Genomic DNA, 18,731 nt, shown 5'->3' with positions numbered 1-18,731 from the left:
CTGAATTTGTGGGTCTTTGGTGCTCTCTGAGCTTGGCTGTTTGCTTATGGACGTTTCATTACCTTACTAGGTAGCATCATCAGTGCACCTGATGGTGCATCGTCCTGGTGCACTGATGGTGTTACCTAGTCGGGTAATGAAAGGTCTGCAAGCAAACAGCCAAGCTCAGAGAGCACCAAGGGCTCCATAGTTCAACCCTGAGCTGCAGATCTTCTCTTCTATTGGCGTCCTGAATCTGCCAGCCCAGCAACAGTTTCCCAGAGAAGGATATGTGTGTGGGCTTATGAACTGCAGCAAGATCTGTGCATATTAACTCAGTGTGCCTTTCTCCTCTCATGGACATACAGGAAAAAATAGCTCTAGTGTGAGAGTCAGCCAACTGTACAGTGTAAAAGTTTGCATTTCCATCCTGGCTATCTGTAAATGCTGATCTATAAATACCCACCCTGGAGATTCCAGGTTTTGCTTTGGCAGCAAGGCAGCAACAGAGCCAGGAAAATATTAGAGAGCAAAGCAGGAAGCTGTTCCAACAGGTGCAGAGCGATAAAAAGGGATTGTAAAATGAGAACTTCCCAGCTGTCCTGGCCCCCGAGCTGCACTGGAGTCAAGACCACGTATCTACAGATTTGAGCACAATCCAATCCAAACTCTCCCTCACTGACACCGCTGTGCCAGGGGATTTGGGGCGACCCCTCCTCCCACCCTCTTTCCAGCTGAGTCTCTTTCCAGAGACTGAAAAGAGAAGCAGGCAAAGCTTGGTGGATGACACTCCTGAAGCTCCAGAGCTTGGCAGATCTGGAAGTGGTGTTCCCCCAAGTGGTTTATAAGGTGCATCCAGAGAAGAGCTGGGCTACAATCTGGACACTGCAGAAAAGGTAAGTTTCGTGCATTTGCTGGATTTTAGAGGAAGATGATACTGTACTGTGGTCTGGCTCCAGGACCTGTTTCCAGTGTTAGAAAGACAAAAATGGATCATTGAGGAGGAGACCTTCAGAAGCTCCTGGGTTACAACCTGCTTGGTTTTAACTAGCCTGGAGAAAGGCCTTTTTTCTTTTAGTCTCAAGCCTCTTGATTTTGCTAACTAATTACATGGATTTCTTTAGAAAGGAAGAATATAGAAAAATACACTGTCAGTCACCTTGTCTGACAAATGGCAGCCCACAGAAAGCCACATGCTCTTTGTTGGGAAGTCAACTCACCATCTAGTCTGCTTGTTGGACTTCATGGCTAGCATTGGGACAAAATAATCTAATCAGGGTTAGACATGAGCTATGGGTGCTCAAACATTCATAATCTCAAATGAGTGATCAATGTCTGGATTTGTATCTATAGCAAACAGCTTTAACAAAGTTGGGGTGTTTTTTTTAATTTATTCATACTGACTCCATTTAACATTAAACCAAAGGTGATTTTTGAGTTGTTGTTTTGTATTCAAGTAATAAAACCCATTTTTTAAAAATCGAGGACTTGTTTGTTAAATTGAATTTTTATTGCAAATGACACATTTGCACACATACACACCCCTGTTTAAACCATCACAGTCTTGTGACCCTCAGTGGTTTACAGAAATAAAAGCATACACAACACAACAATATCAATTATGATAGCGAAACCATTGACAAATATTTTTAAATTATGAAATTGTGATATAAATTGATGCAAATGATGCAAATTTGGATTTAATGGACATTTGGATGTAACAGAACCTCCTCCCCCCCAATGCCCTGTTAAACTGAGGTTTTACTCTATGCATCCCATGATTTAGGGATGAAATAGCTCTAGCCAAAATTGCAGGACATGATTTCCCAACGTTACCTCAGATTTTCTATCAAGCCAAGTCTGCCTTCCTCTAAAGGCTGACATGTCTGAATAAGTAACCAGAACAGGTTAAACTGAGCACGTGTGAGAGGCCTCTCAAGGAACGGGGCTCTCAATTGACTTGCGAAAGGCCAGCTCAGCCTAGCCTTCCAGCAGGAACGCCGCAGCCTTTCCTTGCAATCTCCTCTAATCTATCTGAAAATCCAGCAAGAGTAACCGGGGAACCTGAGATTTCACCTTGGGACTGCTCCAGCTCTCTGCAGCAAGAGTCCAGATGGTTTGACTTGCCTCCTATCACTTGCATGCAAACCCTTGAAATAATTCCTGCTGTGACCTCCCTCAGAATGCCAGGAACGCTCCAGCCAGACCTGTTTTGGAATTCAAAGCGGTAGAAGCAGGCTGGTGGACAAAAATAGTGAAAATGGTAGAAAGAGAGTAGAAAGGTGGAACTCTTTACTGTACATTACAATACATTACATTACAAATTGGATTGTGTGTGTGGGGGGGGGGGGTTGGTCTCAATGACCTAATGTCCCTTTTCAATTCCATAATTCTGTGATAAGTGGAGGACTGTCTCCTGTGTGAGGCCTCCTCTGTTTGAAAGGCTGCCTCATCTACTACATGCACTTGTCGATTCCATCAACATGTACAGTAAGAATCTTGAGTGTCACAAATAATACTAAGATCATAGAACCATAGAATGGGAAGGGCTCATTCAGACCATTGAGTCCAACATTCTGTGGCTCACCCTTGAGGGGGAAATGAGCTGTGGTGTACAGCAGCCTGGTTTGCCCAGTTGCCCTGACCTGGGGTGGGGAGGGAATACTTCAAGTGTGGGGATGGCTAGCCCCATAGAGGCCTGCTGTATTCAGCCCCAGATTCTTCATCTTCTTGGACTCTCCTTTTCTTTTTTAGTAATGTTTTTAAATTGATGTTTTATGTATTTATATATATTTATGGTTTTAACATTTTGTGTGAGTCGCCCAGAGTTCCCCCATTGGGGGGAGATGGGTGGGGGAGAAATTACATAAATAAATAAATAAATAAGATTTTACTCCTGATGGGGAATGAACCTGGGAGCTAGAATCACCCAAGATGCTAAGCTTGAAGCGACCCATCTGCAGGAGAACCTGCAGCCAAGGCATGAAAGCAGAGCCTCCGCTCTGGGTGGCCAAGGCCTGAAAGGTGAGCAGACAAGGAACCCATGCCATATCTGGCACATGGCCAATGGAAAAGAGAGGCCTGGGCATGGGTGCATCGCTGGGAAGAAAGTCAGCACCAAGCTCACCACAGCCACTGGTAAAGCTGGCACACTTGCTTGATCACTACCACCACCACCAAAATCATTATTAAATCTTGCAAATATTGTTTTAGCAGTTCATTGCACATAAGTTTGAGAAACCCTGTTCTCATCGTTACGCTATCTAGTCCACACTTAACTAGTTTGCTAATCAACATATCATGTTGAAGTCAAAGTATGGGGTGTCTACTACATTTCTGCAATCTATTAAGAAGTTAACCCATCAAAAAATGAATGTGGGTTAGTTGGATGAGATCTGTTCTTGGTAGACCCATTTTGGCTTTTGGCAATTACTGTATTGCTTTCAACATACCTACAGATAGTAGTCTGAATAGGAAACCAGCTCGCCTGGTCACATATTCCCCATACACTAAAGCAGCCATGGACAAACTGTTGGTAGCTGGAGACAGCACATACTATTATTTGGGAGGACAGTGGCCACAAGAGTCCAGCAAAGATGCATAGTAGACAGAGTTCTATCACATACATGAACAGGGCCAGCCTCCTTGTATGGAGGATCAGATGCTTGGCGGATTTTTTTAGGCATATAAAAAGTCATTTTATTTACTTATTAGATTTATATCCCATTCAGGAGTTCAAAGTGGTGTGCATACTCCCATTTTTCTCCACCACCACAACCATCCTATGAGGCAGGGGGACTGGTCCAAAAACACCCAGTGAGCTTCCAGTGCTGAGGATGGACTTGAATGTGGATCTCCCTGGTATGAGTCCAGCCCCTTAACCACTACATCTCACTGGCTCTCAAAAGTCTAATATCTACTTTAAGTTGAGGTTGACTCCTAGGGACTTCCTTGGCAACAGGACAGAAGTAGTTTGCCATTGTATTCTTTTGGGATGGAGTTCAACTTATTTTAAGGTTTGTACTACAGATTTTAAGTGTTCCCCATCTCAACATGGCAGAAAACACTGTTGCCCTTATTTGTCATTATGTTTGGACAACAAGTCTAGAGAGGCTGTGATAAAAGAGGGTCAGAAGTTGTCTACAGCCATGAAATCTAGACTGATTGCCCCTGCTGATCATTTGCATTGATTCATTTAAATGTGCAGTCATGTGCTATGTGTCTTTTCTTGCTCCTGAAAAGTGACAACCTACAGCTGACTGGATGAAATACTTCTACTCTTAGATGTAAAGCCTCCTCAGCCTAAACAGGTCCAGGAATCCTCTCCTTCAACGGGTGACAACCCTGCCATGGAGGAACCCTTCTTGACAACTTGTGAGGGTGAGTTGCAAGCAAGTCCTGCTTCTCCTTGGATCAACCCTTGAGGTAGATGGCAGGACTCAGACGGTACATTAAGCCATAATCAAAACCACCACATTATGTCTAATTGTGATGGCTGAATCAGATATCTATCTATCTATCTATCTATCTATCTATCTATCTATCTATGTCTGTCTGTCTGTCTGTCTGTCTGTCTGTCTGTCAGTAATCTATATACTGGTGCCTTTGAATCAGTTTTTGACTCCTGGCGACTGCCTGGACTAGTCCCTGTAGTTTTCTTGGCAAGGTTTTTTGGAAGTGGTTTGCCCTGGCCTCCTTCTTCCTAGGGCTGAGAGAGGGGGACTGGGCCAAGGTCATTTTGTACCTAAGGCAGACGACTAGAACTCACAGTCTCCTGGTTTCTAGCCCAGGGCCTTCACCTCTACACCAAACTGGCTCTACCCCAAAGTTACCCAGTAGGTTGAATGGTTAAGGGTGATTTCTACCCAGTAACCAGATTGGCAAATGGGCTAAGAGGAAGTGGGCTATACAGAATATACCGATGATGATGATGATGATGATGATGATGATGATGATGATGATGATTTTAACATTTTTAAAGTGGTATAAAAGTTTTTAATGTATTATAGACATTGGCTGGAGGAGACAAAACCTGCCACAGAACACTCACCAACAGTCTCATCCAGCAGAAATGTCGCCTGAATAAGGCTGGGGAATGCCTACTGCCCCTGGCATCTCCAAACTGGGGTTTGTTTTTCCTCTCCTACACAGAAGCTTCACCCTGTGGCTTATTTGGTTTGGATTAGGTATACTGTCTGAGCCAAATTAATGTGAGTTGTAAACCACTTTTATTGCTTGGGGTTTTGTGATCATAGTTATGGCTACAATCTCTAGTGCAACTTTTCTTCCCTCCCCCCCGCCAGACATATAAGAGAAATTATCAACATAACCTCTATAAAGTGTGATAACACAACACACTTATCCATGATTAAATGAGCAACGATATACTCAAACCAATTTTCTAGCTCGCACTGAACCATAAATCAACCATACGGACTAGGTTCACAAAATATGCTAAGCAAAAATATAATACAATAGCCTTGCTGTAGCCCTAGACCTCACTTCCCTATAATAATCACAAAAAATACATGGCTTAAAGATTCAACAGCATGTTCCCCACATGGGCAAAAATGTGATTGGGGTTCAGTGTGCCATGTGAACACAGCCTTAGAGAGGCAAGATAAATATACTTAACAAGACCACTATGCATTTTTCAGTAAATCTGTGCATTCTCTTAAATTAGTTTCACATTAATCTCCTTGCAGAAGGGGCTTCTAGTTATACTCTGAGGTATACATCATTGTAAAACTAAGCAACTAGCCTTTTGATGTCTCTCATTAATGTAGTGATTTCCACTCCCACCTTTTTGCAGAAGGCTACTATCTGGTGAAGAAAGGAGAGACATTCAATGGAAGATACCACGTGGTCCAAAATCTGGGCTATGGGTATTTCTCAACAGTCTGGCTTTGCCAAGACACTGGGTAAGTAAAAAAAAAATGACCAGATCTTAATGAACTTTGTGATAGTCCGTATGATGTGGTAAGTATGCATTCTGCTATTGAAGAAGGGCTATAGCTTGATGGAATCATACTTTTGGCATGGAAAATGGTCCAAATTTTAATTCCGGGGTGGGGATAAGAGAAGATTGATGCCCAAAATCCTGGAGAGGTGGTGCCAGTCCCTCTGTAAACCTCACTGAGAAACATGAGCCGAGGTATTTTTTTTCCTATTTTCCTGTTACAAGAGTGTACAGGTTTCCTTGGTAGACAGTGGCATCTGTTCTCTGGCCCTTAGATGGATTACATTTACCTTCCTCAACTTAGCAACCTTCATACTGACTACAGAATTCTGGGAGCCTAATACATCTGGAGGACACCAGTTTGGAGAAGACTACTTGCAACTCAAGCTGGCAGACAAATCATTCCTTTTTAAAATAATTTTTATTAAAGTTTAGAGATACAAAGATTAAAAAAACAATACAAACTAAGAAAAATATAAAAGAGTGAAAAGTACAAAGAAAAATATATGAAAAAAGAAAAGAGATATATAAAGAAATGACTTCTCCCTTCATCATGACAAGTACAATGACAGTAACTTACCACCTTCTCTGATACAGTACAATGAAAGATCTCTTCTTCCCATATCTCATCGCTTATCTATAAACAAATCTTTAAAGCCTCGTCATTCAGTTCTAAGTCAGCAAAAGCCCATTAAAAGTTATGAGAAACAACAACATATTTTAACCATCAAATAAACCAACTTTATATTCTTTTCCTTTAGTTTTAATACAGTAATTTAAAGGCTGAAGACCTTGGCCGTGCCATACCTTTCTTAAACTGGCCTGGAAGAGTGACTTAGGCTAACAAGGGAAATTGGAATTCTAGGCATTGCTTCCCTAAAACAACCCAGTTCTGAATTAGAGGCTCAGTGTTGGCCTGGCATTTTTGTCTTGATTCAGGCATGGCATGATGCCCACCTCTGGGAGAGTTTTAGGGTACCAGATACTGGTGCTTGTGGGTGCTGAAACCTTGGGAGCAGAGGAAGTGCAGACCCCAGAGATTTTCCCTCTTTGCAACAGAGGCACCCTTAATAGCTACCTCCTCTCCATGGTGAGACGCACATCTTGCCTAGCACATACCGCCTATTCCCCCCTCCCTGCTCCCCCCACATTTACTTTTTACTCTGTGGGACTGAGTCTTTGGCTAGGAAAAATATGTCCTCTTTGTACTGTACTTTACCAGCCCCAGTACCTCTCCTCCTTGAATATTCAGTTCTTTCAAGGAAACTAGTCTACAGCTTTGCAGAACCACTGCCACCACCACCATCACATCCCATTTTACCTTTGAGGTAGGGTGCACTTTAAAAGCACATCTGGCAAGGATCTTCCATAGCCGAGGTGGGGATTTAAACCAATGTCTGAAATAGCAGCTAGGGGAATTCAAAACAATGCAAAGCCAAGACAGAGGTTTTTTATTCCTTACTCATTTTAAGCCATGCATTTTCTTTCAGGAAAAAGAGGTGTGTGGCTGTGAAGGTACCCAAAGGAGGGGAAAATTTTGCTGAGGCAGCCCTGGATGAAGTCATGCTCCTTCGCTGTGTAAGTGTCAATGAATCCAATCAGAATTCGAATCGTCTTGAGATTCTATAAAGGAACGGGGCAACCTCTGGCCCACAGGCCTCTTTTGGCCCATCTGGCCTGCAGAATCTCCCCTTGGTATTTTCCACCATCCCAATGCTTTGCCCACATTTCACTCGTCTCCCTGGAGCAGGAGAGGAGGAGTGAAGCCAGCAAGAAAAGATCCTGCAGTGATCTGTCAGAGACTGTCAGGAACAGCAAAAAACGAGAGATGTATGTGCAGATGTTCCTGCTCGTTCATCCCGCCTTGATTCACCAGACCTGCCGAGACAGGCAGTGATTGCTCTGCAATAGAGGTACAGAACATCTGCTGCCTTCCTGCGATTTCTAATCTACAGCAACTTCAGTCAGTGTGTCTAAGTAGTAGCTCAGCGCGCTATGGACAGGTCCACCTTCTGTGCTCTATAAAGAACAAGCTGGCTGGTTCCAGTGCCTGCACTTGGGTATAAATCTAGATTCCAATTATCCCTGAACTGTAGACTCAGGAAAGTTCAAGGCACCCTAAAAAAATAAGTCATTTGCACTTCTGTACTATCATACAGCTGGAAGGAGTTGTTCAGTCCAAACATTTGCCCAGAGAAGGAATTTAAATTAGAACATTCCTAGCAGATGGCTATCTAGCCTCTGCTGGAACACTGCCAGGGAAGTCCAGCACACCGTCTCTCGGGTACTCAGCTTCCCTGCTAAGCTGCTGTTCCATTTCAGAAGTTTTTCTTAACCCACAACCAAATCTGTCTTCCTGTAAGTGAAGCCCACAGTTCCATGCTTTGCCTTCTGAGATGACAGAAAAGACTGTAGCCTTCTTTGCTGTGACGCCCTTCTTCTTCCTTCTTCCTGTCTCAACAGGTGAATAGCAAGAGGAGGAAAGACCAAGGCAGCAAACACATCATCCACCTCTTGGATGATTTCAAAATGATTGGAGAAAATGGCTTCCATATCCTTTGGTTGATAGAACAGGGGCCATGAGGCCACAAAGCCAGATTTGCATATTCTGAATGCATCCTCCTCCAACTGAGAGCCCTCCAGATGTGATGGACTACAACTCTCCTTATCTGATGGGAATTGCCGATGGGAATTGGAGTGCAACACATCTGGAGAGTCCCAGATTGGGGAGGCGATCTTGACAAGGCTAATGGTGGTATCCAGGGAGAGACGACGGGTCATCTCCTAGGGCCAACGCTGGGCTGGAACGTGGGGAGCAGAAACCCCTTAGGGCAGGAAGATACACCTGGCCAATCAGTACAACGAAGGGCAAGAAGAAGATGTCAGTTCAATTTTTTATTTTATTCAGTTGAAGTGCTTTTATCCTACCAGAGTGGCTTACGCAGATTTATTAGGGAGACAGCATCTGCTCTCAGATTTCATTTGCAAGAGATAAGACTCGCACGGAGAAGGGGGGGGAAAGCAAACTCAGCAAGCTATTTCTTGGAGCTCTTCCCCCAAGACTGGAGATGAAAACAGTTCTGGCAGCCTGGAGAAAGCACTGCTGGTCAGGTGACAGTTTGGAAAAGGCCCAGGGTGGCCGGTCCCTCCACAGAGGTGATGAAATAGCACTGCAGCTGTTCTCCTACCTCTGTGCAGCCTGATGGAAGAGCAATTTCTCTTTCGGGGCAGACTGTTCAAGAGAAGAGCCACATAAAACATGGCACATCCCTGACAGGGGACTTGACTAAATATGGTCTCTCCATTTATGGTGCAGCCTGGTAGGGCATTTGTGGCTTTGGCTGAAAAACTGCAAAGGGCAGGGGGGAAGAGGAATTTAGCTTGTAAGATTATTTGATGTATTTACTTAGTTGTTTAACCACATTGGTAACCCGCTCCGATCCCAAAGGAGTCTGGGTGGTGGCACAGAACAGTGGAAGAAACCAAGATTACAATAGAAGAGCCAAAACAATACAATGGTCAATGCAATTGGTGATTCCTGTGATGGACACCCACCATTAAACCAGCTCTAGGGAACAAAACAGAGTTTACTTGCTTGCAAAATGCAAAAAATGTTGGGGCCAAACATTTCTCTAGAGCAGTGTTTCTCAACCTTGGCAATTTGAAGATGTATGGACTTCAACTCCCAGAATTCCCCAGCCAGCCATGCTGGCTGGGGAATTGTGGGAGTTGAAGTCCACACATCTTCAAGCTGTCAAGGTTGAGAAACACTGCTCTAGAGGAAGAGTGCTCCAGAGAGAGGAGACTACAGGGAGATACAGGGGTATTTATTTACTTTTTTTTATGTATAAGCTGTCCCAATCTGTTATGATTCTGGATGGCTTATAAACGACAACAATAAAAATACATAAAAACACAAAATTATCCTCAAAAAAGAGTCTGAACAACATCAACAGCCAGTTAAACAACCAGAATGTCCCACAAGGGGTCTGCCACCCATTCTGGCCCAGGACCTGGGGGCAGAGCCAGGTGTTAAGGGCTCATTTAAACAGGGCCAGGGTGGTGGCCATAGGAATCTTGGATGGAATAGGGATCTGGATGGAAGGAGCATTGGCGGGAGGCGGGGACCAGATTAAAGAAAGTCAAGATGGCGGCCACAGCTGCGTGATTGAAGCCTTACCCCTTTTTAATGTGTCCCAGGCACAGAGGAAAAAGGGGCAGACCTTCCATTGTGGGGTTGCCATCTTGACCTGCCTGCAGAGAAGGCCTGTCACCAAGTCCACCTCCCATGCACCTCTTGTTTGGGGGGAGGCGTGAATTTCAGTAGGTCTTCTCCAGGTGACCAGAGTGGCAGATTTAATCCTGCCAGGGCATGGCTGCTCTGCTCTATTTGGGGCTTTGAAGGTGACCCCTGCCAAGCCCCAACAGCTGGGCAGGACCTGAGAAGCTGCAAGGACTTCAGGAAGGTCTTTTTAATGCCAGTTTGGGGTAACTACAGAGCCTTGGAACCTGCAAGGGGAGTTCCCCAGCCTCATTGCTAATGAATTAATGAAGGCAGAGACTCTGAATGATCTGAAATATTTTCTCCCAGATTTCTCTCCACCTGGGATAAGTCACTGCTTATGAGAAAAGCTGCCAAGGGTCTCGCCCACCACTACCTCTTGACTGCTGATCTCTGTGTCCTTCTGTTTCTTTCCCAGCCCCGCCACCATCTCTCAGAGGTAACAAACAGCCTTTGATCTGGGCCCAGAAACCTGCTGGTAACCTGTGCAGCAGCTTTAAAACTGCTGTTATTCTATAACGGCAAGATTATCCTGCCAGCAATTTAGCTGTTGCATTTTGTACCAGCTGCAGCTTCTGAATCATCTCCAAAGGCAGCCCCACATAAAATACATTAGAGTAGCTCATCCAAGAATATGACTTTAACTGAGAAGGGCACTTTGGAGAGAGAGCTCCTAGTAGCCCCAAATATTGAGGAGGGAAGCCACTTTTCCTTAAGGGTTTTTCTGTGCTTGCATGAAAAGGAAAAGGCACATTCACAAAACATGGGGTGGGGGGTTATGCTGGTCTATGACCATAATAAAGATTTGATTTGATGGGGTGGGGTGGGGGTACACGGGGAAAATGATGATGCCTGGACCTTTGCCCCAATACAATTCTTGAAAATGGTAGAGCAATTGCAGAAAAGCCTTGCCTGGAAGCACCCATAGACTTGGGTCCTCCCCTAACTGTCTCAGTTCACATTTATTGGGTGTCATGCTCAAAGGTTCCCTTCCCATCTCCATGCCCCCCCCCCTTTTAGAGCAACTGCAGAATTAGAGGAATCTTCTCAGTTAGTGGATCCCTGACTTGACCCACATGTTTGCTTAGTGATGGAGCTGCTGGGACCTTCACTGCAGACTTTGCTGAGCATCAGAGGCTCCCAAGGCCTCCCTCTGCCCTTTGTGAAGAAGACCATGCGCCAGGTGAGTAGAACATCAGGAGAGCTGAGCAATGAGAAGGAGCATCTTTTGGGGGGAGTGCAGCAAAATCTGCAGGATGGCAGGCCTGGTATTGTGATCCAAACACCACCCCTTTTGCAGGCATGTACACAATGGGTAGGGCTTCAGTCACAATACTATACCTGCCATCTTGCAGATTTTGACACACACAGCCCATAGTTATCCCTAGCCTTATGGACTCTAGGCTGGTGTTACACCCTGGACCAGAGTCAGTTCCTTATATAAAAGGGCAGTTGCTGGGGATCTTACTGCCCAGCAGGGCTAGCATCTTGCCTATTCTCCTTTTCCCCCATAAAATGGAAGCACCTTCTAATAGACTCACAACTGATGACAAGGTGGCTCTGCTCAAAATTGGTTATCTGCACAGGGATGAGAGACTGGTTTGTTCACATGCTGTGCTAACCCTGAATTTGTTTAAACCATAATTGGCTGAATTCACTCAACAGGCTAAGCCACAAACAATGATTTGGAAACCACAATGGCCATGCCAAAACCAGTCAGCCACATTATGGCTCTGTATGATGCATGAAGCTAGCACCATGGGGGAAACCTGAGTCTCTGGGTGGCCATTTCAAACCTAGAGGAGGAACCTGTTTTCCCTTGATCAGAATCAGAGGCTTGAGAAGGAACCATTTAAACCCAAAGAAATTTTCAGAAATAAACAGAGCCAAACCTTTTCTAATAATGTTGGGGCTGGCCAGCCTAGAGGCTGCCAGGCAGAGCAGAGAAGCAAAACAGGGTTAGAACCGGTTAGTACTTTGGTGGCTGCAGGCTCGAGTGGGAAGTGAAAGAAGGCAAGGGCAAACCACTGCTATTCTGTGGCCAAGAAAATTATATGGCCTACCCATACCATTGCCAGGGATCAAGGCTGACCTGGAAATCTTTATCTTGACCTGGTGTCAGTAGACCAAGTTTGGGCCACTGAGCACCTACTGTGTCTGGTTCACGCAGGTACTCCAAGGCTTGCATTTCCTGCACAAGGAATGTCGCATCATCCATACAGACATCAAGCCGGACAACATCCTGCTGTATGTCACTGAAGAGAGCCTGCAAGATATGGTTTCTTTGGAACACGGCATGAGAGCAAACCAAAAATCCAGGACAGGAGGTACATTTGGGCTTGGGAAGCAAGGCAGGAGAGTGTAGCAATTTGTAAGAAGCATATGTTCTCTCAGGAGTTTCAGGAACTCCCTGTGGGGAACATGTTCAAGGCCAGCTGGGCCTTTAGTCAGAGTGAGGCGTTTCTACTGTAGCAGATGATGGGAGATGCCTTCACCACAGCTCTTATCAACATCTAATGGTGGAATGAAGGCCAGGAACCAGGCATCACTCTGTTCTTTGATAACCCTACCTGTGGCCTTCTGTGCTGGACTCTGGCTCCCATCTTCCCTGACTGTTAGCCATGCTACCTAGCCTGGGTCATGATGGGAATTGGAGTCCATATTTAGAGGGAGGGCACCGGATCCCCAGCCCTGTTTTAGGCAGGAAGAACCAGTGACCAGATGCAAAGACATTCAGTACTTTTAAATCGCACTCTCTTCTGTGAATGACTTCACTGGGTGATCTTGAGGAGAGGAGGGCTACCACATCTGGGCTGCAAGAGATCTGGATAATCTCTTCGCTGTGGTCTAGTGGTTGTCTGGATTTTGCAGCCCAGATGTGGTAGCCCTCATTTTGAATATCACTCATTCCACTTATTTAGTGCCCCACAGTCCCCACATAGCTGCCAACCAACTGTATTGTGGACTGCTTTTCATTTTACAAACTGTGATCACTAACCGAATCTCACATAAACAATTATGACTCAGTGGTTGAACACATCTTTGGCCACAAGAGGTCCCTGCTATAATTTCTGGAATCTCTGAGGTTTCTAAGTGGCAAGGATTCATTATGTATTACATTTACTCTGTCTCTCTGGCTAAACTCAGGGTGGCATAATGGCTTGCCATCCAAAAGGCATGGTTCAAAAAGGGGAGGGACAGAGGAAAACAAATCAAGTATGCAATCTTTTTCTACACGGTGAAGATACAGAAAGGCAGAAAAGCTAGTTCAGCGGTGGGGAGAGTTTAATGGCAGCTGGTCCCACCTGAGCTGCAATGGGAAAGGGTGATTGTAACTACCATCTTGACTTTTTGGCCCCTCCCCTGCAGATGCCCCAACTACAGCTGCAATTGGGTTGATGCTGTTGATATAACAGATGAAAACTGAGGTTGGAGGTGCAGTTGGACCTCCGGGAAAGATCTTCAGCTGATTTCTTGGTGTTCCTTTGTTCTAGAGGATGGCCCAGCAGCTCTTCTGGACTGTTGCAACCTAATGAAGATGGGAGTGAAAATTGCAGACCTCGGAAGTGCCTGCTGGACTGTGAGTCTCTACCAACCTTCTCCTCTTATGCTAACTTCTTCCTACTTCTGAAAGTGCAGGACTCTTTGAGTGGATTCACATCTAATGCTATGGCATGGTTCATCTGACCATGATTTATTGAATAATCCACAACTGGCTGGAACCAGCAAATACTGTAAGCCATATGGTGTAGTTTACAAACCATAGTGACTTAGATCACTGAGATGACTTGGTGAATGGAACCTGTCAATCCTGGCTACAAACCAACTAAAAAATAAGAGATGGTGGTCCTCTAGGATCAGAAATGGTACATATCCATGGCTAAAGTGCCACTGCATCTCTTCGGATACAAAAAGAGTTGCATTAGCCTCATCCAAAAGTCCGTTTAAGTTCAGCTTTCTACAGAGGGCACCCAGATGCCTCTGGAAAACCCATATACAAAACTCAGCAAAAGCCATCTCCTGTTTATGCCCCTCAGCAGTTGATTTTCTGCGCAGCAAGTTTCCTCTGAACATGGAAGTTCCATAAAACCACATATCCATTAAACATTCACAAACTCGATCTCCATGAATTTGTATAATTCATTTTTCAAGTTATAAAAGCCAGTAGTTTTGATTGGGGCATGTAATTTTTAAAAATTACATATGTATGATTTTTTTTTTCTGGTCCTGAATCTATCAGCAATCAGTGCCACTAGATCATAGTCGCCCATGAGTTTTGGCATTGCTTAAAAGCAAGAGCTGGGATTTTTTTGAGATCCGGTGCCTCCATTTCTGCATAATAATTTTATAAACCTCTATCACATCCTTACAATACTCACACGTTTACTCAGAAATATATCCCACTATGTTAATGGAACTTCTGCTGAGGTTTGCAGCCTTAATCATCTTTTCTTTTAACCTAAAAAACACTTCTGCCTTTCTTCATACAGAAGACTCATTATCCCCACCCCACAATAAATTTGGTGTTCTTTGAGTATCTTATAGTGCAAATGATCCCATCTAAACACACCCAGTACCTAATACGGTTGGGCTACTAGTGCATCACTCACGCAGGGGCATGTGAGAATCCACCCTCAATGTCTCAGTTGTTTCTTTCTTCTATTCCAGTATAAGCCCTTCTCCAAAAAGATCCAGACCCAGCCCTACAGAGCTCTGGAGGTTCTTCTTGGATTAGAGTACAGCACCCCAGCTGATATCTGGAGCACAGCATGCGTGGTAGGGCCACACTCCTGTGCAATTGTTGCAGCAGGAATGCGACGGTGATACTTGCCTGTGGAATTTCAACCATCTGTTTAGAGTTGAACCTGGAAGATAAGAAGTTGATTACCAGAGATAAGAAGCTGATGACCAGTCACTGGAATGTGTTCTTTTATTTAGTCTTATTCTCAATGTAATTGTCAGATATCTCTTTCGGCCTCTAGACAGACACATACCAGGAGAGAGAGGTGTCTCCTTCTTGATCTAGATGTCTCCACCCTTTCTCACTGGGCGTGGGGGGGGGGACCCAAAAGAACAAGACTATTATCCTGAGATTGATTTTTTTTCTGAGCAAATAAGTTAAATGTATATTAATAGCCATTTTTAAGACCAGACAACAGTTCATTCTGAGCTATACCTTTCAAGCCAGACATGTCTAACTAGTTAAAAGAACTTAAGTCATTTAAGAAATGAACATTTAAAAAAGAACCTCCTCTCTAAAGTCTATTTCCAAGACCCTAGATTGGAGCAATTCATCCAATCTAGCAGCATTAGCATACTGAACTTTTTAAAAAGCTGCTGTATTTGCAGAATCATAAGCTGTAGACTGGTTTAGCCAACTCTGTCACTGGCTATTCCTTGAAATCCTAATGAACCAACAGCCTCTGTCTCATAGTTATTTAATTAAGATCCATAAATTATTTGAAAGTAATTTAGATTCATTCTTTGTACCGTATATGTCTGGGATGGGAAGTTTTGTTGCAGTTGCAGCTACCCTTTTAAAAATTATTCCCCCCACCCAAAAGGCAAGGTGGTAACATCGTATTATCATTAGAATGGATGTGGCAGAATGTTTCACTTTTTTATTATGGACATTTCTATTTCGCTATTAGTATTCATCATCAACATCATCGCCCATTCGTTTTCCATTGAATTTCCAACGCACAATCTTGATAGACTTTGGTGGAGTCGGGGTGGGGGGTGGGGGGTGGGAGAGAATGGGCTGTATGTTGTCTAACCTTGCCTATGGAAATGGCCAGGCCTTGATCCTGTGTACCCCACTGGGGTCCATTTCACATTGCTCTGCCAATGACATAGAAGACTCTTTATAATTCTGAGTAGTGCTCCTAGCGTAGAGGCTGTTGCATGAACCAGTCATCTTTCTATATCTCATTACAAAATGCAGGATTGCAAGAACAGACCTCCACCCCCTTAGCTGCTTCTCAGACCTATCATACTGACATATTGACATTCCTCCAGCCTAGGACACTGATATAGAGATAGGGCAGGTAATCTAATCTTAAAAAAGTGTGAGACCGTCCTGTCCAACTCAACCCTTTGCTATGCAAACAGAAGGGTCAGTTTTACGATCTTAAAAAAGAAATTAGGGTTGTAATAATAAGCCTTCTGCTTCCCCTTCTCCTTGATGTTTACAGATTTTCTGGGAAATGCAACTTGCATTGCACCTGTAAACCTTTAGCATTACAAGAACAACAGAAATGTGGTCTAGTCTATTGTTTGCATTGTTTGAATTGGCCTACAGCGGATTGACTCAAGGCTTGCTCATCTTGTAGGCATTTGAACTGGCAACTGGAAAGCACCTTTTTGAACCTCAGGCCGGGCAGTATTTTTCCAGAGACGATGGTAGGTCCACGTTAGCATCATCTTTTGTGAGTTCATTCATTCTACATAAACAAACACCTGGCTCTGCTTTCTATGCTTTTCAGATCATGTGGCTCGGATCATTGAACTCCTGGGCAAAATCCCACCCAAAATTGCTTTGCTTTGGAAGCAGACATCAACTTTCTTCAGCAGACAAGGTGAGGATGCCAGGACGGAGACAGGAAGCAGTGATCTTTTCCACTCTCCTGGCATTTACAATCATGTGCTTCTGTAAACACATCCAAATCCAATATTATTATTTTACTTGGCATGGTTGCTAGTAGCATAAACTTGTGAAGCCTTGACAACCTTTCAGTAACTGCCGCATAACTGCTTTTATTTTTTCTGTCTCCTTTGGCAGGGGCTCTTCTACGGATGTCCTGGATCTCTTTCTATGACCTCTATCACATCCTCATTGATAAATACAGCTGGCCAAAGCCACAGGCCACCCTGTTTACCTGTTTTCTCTTGCCAATGCTGGAGTATGTCCCAGAGAGAAGAGCACGGGCTGACAAATGCCTTCAGCACCCCTGGCTTAGCCCCTAAGGATGCATCTCCATGCTTCCTCTGCCAGTCCCAGCAGAGATACGGAAGGCAGGTGAATATCCCCTGCACACAGTTTCTTAGGACCAAACTAGCTATGATGTTAGCTGTGTGGATTCAGTTTGGTGTTTTGGGTAAGGTAGACTGCAGGTTTCCAGTAAAGAGAGTAAAGCAAGGATTTTTTTCTTCTGGCCATGGTCTTCCAGGCACTTTCTTTGAAGCCAAAACAGCAGGTTTGGAAAAGAAGGGTTTGGGTGGTTTTAGACAGAGGGATTTTAATGATACCAATTAAAATCAAGCCATTCCATCTTCTCCTCTGTAACATTTTTTCTTGGTAAGAAAAATGACAAAAGAAGTAGCAGGGATGACAAGGGAGGCTTACAAATAGAAGCTCTTCTGCAAAAATCTATGGCTGAGCCAACTGCAAAGTAAAAAAAAGGAGGAAAAGAAATAATTAAACTGCTCTTCTTCGCTTTCCATGGTCCTCGGGGCTGCTCAAACTTCCTCAAGGTTGTAACATACATAACAAAACACATGCATCATTAACCACATTTACACACTTAAACATCATTGCTAGTTTGGCCTTTTGTACATTGGGAATGAGGCTAACCGCATTATGACTGTGTAATCCCAGCCAATCACTGCTAGAGGGCTGGGGTTTTGTTTGTGGGTTAGTTCAGTGTTCAACTGTCCTGATGACTGGGAAGTTTTTTTTAATGGCATCGCAGGTAATCCACCAATCAGCTCTTTGCGCAGAAGTCTTCTACATCAAACTTGCAGAAACACCCCCCATTCCCCGTGGCACTTAAGAAAGATGTGTTTGTCTAGAACAGTGATGGGGAACCTATGACACAAGTATCAAAGATGACCTGCCACGTTTGGGGGGACACGCCAGCATTCACCAACACCCAACCACAACTATTCTCCCTGTTTGAGTTACCAAAGAAACTGAGTTTGTTTTACTCGTATTTCATGCTTGTAATGTTTGCCTTTTCTTTATATAATATATAGCACCACACATGATTGGACTGTATTTTTTTTAAATAAATGAATAGGTAAAGAATTGTTTCTCTTTTGTTCAGTGGGGAGGGGTGGGTAGCAGTGACACACCAGCAGAGTCAAGTTAGGCATTTTCCAAATTTTTGACAGACCAAGCCCCAAAGGTTCGGCATCACTGGCCCAGAGGCTTTTAGTGCAACCTTATGGCTCTCAAAAGGTTATACCTATCCTCGCCCACAATCTATCTTCTACTGTAGGAGAAAAGCCACGTGAACCCATGATAGCAAAAATCAGAAGAAGTCTTATAGCACCCTTTCCAACTAACTGATTTTATTAAAAAGCCTAAGCTTTTCTGAGCAGCAGCTCGCTTCATTAGATGCATAGAGTGGCTCAACTGCTGTAGGATTTAAACTGGGATAATGAGATGCGGGGGGGAGGAAAGGGAGGGGAATATAGATTGGATACGCAGATGCAGGTTACATGAGAGGCAGATTAAAAGTACCTTAACAATTCACACTTGTAATTGTTGAAAACCCATTGTGTTTGGTG

The 18,731-nt window shown here is 44.1% G+C and overlaps 1 protein-coding gene across 3 annotated transcripts; it reads left to right on the top strand.

Moving 5' to 3' along the window:
- The first annotated feature begins 473 nt into the window (after positions 1-473).
- LOC103057510 (SRSF protein kinase 3-like) lies at positions 474-18,240 on the top strand. 3 transcript variants are annotated; one of them, XR_015795024.1, is made up of 13 exons: positions 474-875; positions 4,264-4,359; positions 5,792-5,900; positions 7,429-7,516; positions 8,402-8,491; positions 11,299-11,403; positions 12,391-12,547; positions 13,715-13,800; positions 14,889-14,996; positions 16,553-16,622; positions 16,706-16,798; positions 17,002-17,238; positions 17,912-18,240. XR_015795024.1 is itself a non-coding variant. In XM_088134515.1 (12 exons), exons 2-12 carry the CDS (start codon positions 4,329-4,331, stop codon positions 17,184-17,186), a joined length of 1,122 nt encoding a protein of 373 aa, XP_087990641.1. In that variant the 5' UTR covers positions 475-875; positions 4,264-4,328; the 3' UTR covers positions 17,187-17,916. The 3 variants fall into 3 exon arrangements, 2 of the variants coding, with proteins under 2 accessions (XP_087990641.1, XP_087990642.1); XM_088134515.1 differs by having other exon boundaries at positions 475-875; positions 17,002-17,916; XM_088134516.1 differs by having other exon boundaries at positions 475-875; positions 4,222-4,359; positions 17,002-17,916.
- The last annotated feature ends 491 nt before the right edge of the window (positions 18,241-18,731 follow it).

Source organism: Python bivittatus, unplaced genomic scaffold, assembly GCF_059951505.1.
Source record: "Python bivittatus isolate LINGU-HERP-01145 unplaced genomic scaffold, Pbiv_v1 ctg000080_np1212, whole genome shotgun sequence".
NCBI classification, from domain to species: Eukaryota; Metazoa; Chordata; class Lepidosauria; order Squamata; family Pythonidae; genus Python; species Python bivittatus.
This window is presented reverse-complemented; position numbering and strand designations above follow the sequence as displayed.

Bases quoted from the DNA above. Each gene is read 5' to 3' on its own strand.
- LOC103057510 (XM_088134515.1), top strand. From the start codon at position 4,329: ATGGAGGAACCCTTCTTGACAACTTGTGAGG. The intron at 4,360-5,791 runs GTGAGTTGCAAG...ACCTTTTTGCAG, and splicing joins CTTCTTGACAACTTGTGAGG to AAGGCTACTATCTGGTGAAG. The intron at 8,492-11,298 runs ATCCTTTGGTTG...CTTGACCCACAT, and splicing joins TTGGAGAAAATGGCTTCCAT to GTTTGCTTAGTGATGGAGCT.